General features: G+C 45.6%; 1 protein-coding gene across 1 annotated transcript; it reads left to right on the forward strand.

The window, feature by feature from the left end:
- The first annotated feature begins 722 nt into the window (after window positions 1–722).
- PPTG_06633 (hypothetical protein) lies at window positions 723–1635 on the forward strand. The gene has a single exon (XM_008900677.1). The coding sequence runs from the start codon at window positions 737–739 to the stop codon at window positions 1613–1615; it is 879 nt and encodes a 292-aa protein (XP_008898925.1). The 5' UTR covers window positions 723–736; the 3' UTR covers window positions 1616–1635.

The raw sequence follows: 1635 nt of genomic DNA on the forward strand, positions 1-1635 counted from the left end.
GGTGATTCGCCAGTAACGAGCAACATTAATCGTATATTTTGTTTACTGGTCCAAGCTGGAGGTGCTCGGATCCATTTTTGTAGTGCATTCGTGGATAGGAATACCTACCCTTAGACAGAAATAAATTGGCGGCTCCCAACGCTATAACTACTGAGGGGATCGTCTGCAATTCATAATTTTACGTGCAGCAAATCTACAGAAAAAGAAAATGCTCTTGAGTCGTATAACTGTAATTACATGTAGACGGGGTTAAGTCCATGGTGGAAAAAAAAAGTTGACGCTGCTTCTACAAAGTGTCGATAACCTGTGTAAAGGTGTACATAACTGAATCTACTTTCACGTCGTGAAAATTAGAAGTTTGTTCATCGTGCTTCATGAAGTTGGTGCCCTACATTTTGTGGGAAAATCAATTCTAGGACCGTTCCAACGATCCATTTCGCTAAGAATATTTGACCCGCAAAACAATGTGGTTGGTCAAAAAGGTGGCTCATCTTTAACTGAATGCAGTCATAAGTAGAATATTTCTATTTAATGTATTCAATAGAGGATTTCAGCAGATCTGTATCAGTTTAAAATGTGCAATCATCTGTAAATACAATCGACAAATGGACTTCTCTAACTTTAGCCAAACCGTCCGTGTTCTTCATGATCTTACCGGGTGGTTGCTTCATATTAGCTGCTCTAGGGGTAAAATTTAGATGCCTCCTCATCTCCAGTCAATACACGCATCAGCAAGATGGTCTTTCGCTTCACCAACGAGAATGACAAGGAGCTCATGAGGGAAGCAATTGCACAAAAGCCGTTTGCTGCAAAGTACGGAGACTCTGCTAGAGTTTGGGCCACCGTAGCTGAGCGTATGTCAGCTGCTATCCAAATCGTCGTCCTGGAGAAGCAGGTCCGAGACCGAGTACGCTTACTGAAGAAGATCTGGCGTGCCGGGGAGCTGCGCTCAGCCTTAGGAAGCGGCATCGAGGAGACATTAGAGGCTGTAAGCGAGCAGAGCCATTACGACACGTTAGCCGGTTTAGTGGGACAATATTTGCTCCCAGAAGAGGCGTTCATCGACGATAAAAAGAAGCGCATCAGCAACAAGAAAGCGGATGAAGCAAGTGTAAATCGGTGCGCTATTGAGCTCGTAGACGAGGCCGTTCTTCGTCGAGCCCTTCGGCTAAATGAATCCGTGTTAGATGATGGCTCGTCGGACAGTGAAGCCAGCGTAACTTCGTCGTCTACTAGTTCCACCCCAGCGAAAAATCAACGGGTTGCCACTGCTTCTAAGCGAACTCCAACGAAAACCCAACGTAAGCGCAAGAGTGTCTTTCATATGGAAGCAGAGAGGCAAGATAAGCGTATGCGTGACGACATGGAGCTTCGCCGGCAGCACTTTGACCAGAAAATGCAGCCACAACTCCAACTCCATCAAGATGGCATCGGTTTAGAAAGGGAAATGCACGAAAGCTCAATGCAAATGGAAATTGCCCGAACGGAAGCTCAAGAAACAGGAGAAGCGAATCGGCTACGAGCTCAACAGGAGTCAGAGGAGTGCAACAGGCAGCTCATACTTGAATGCGTGAGAGTGTTCAGTGAGGCTTTTCAGAAGACTCGTTCCGAATAATTACGTACACACTTACACTT

This window comes from Phytophthora parasitica (assembly GCF_000247585.1).
Source record: "Phytophthora parasitica INRA-310 unplaced genomic scaffold supercont2.10, whole genome shotgun sequence".
Taxonomy (NCBI): domain Eukaryota; phylum Oomycota; class Peronosporomycetes; order Peronosporales; family Peronosporaceae; genus Phytophthora; species Phytophthora nicotianae.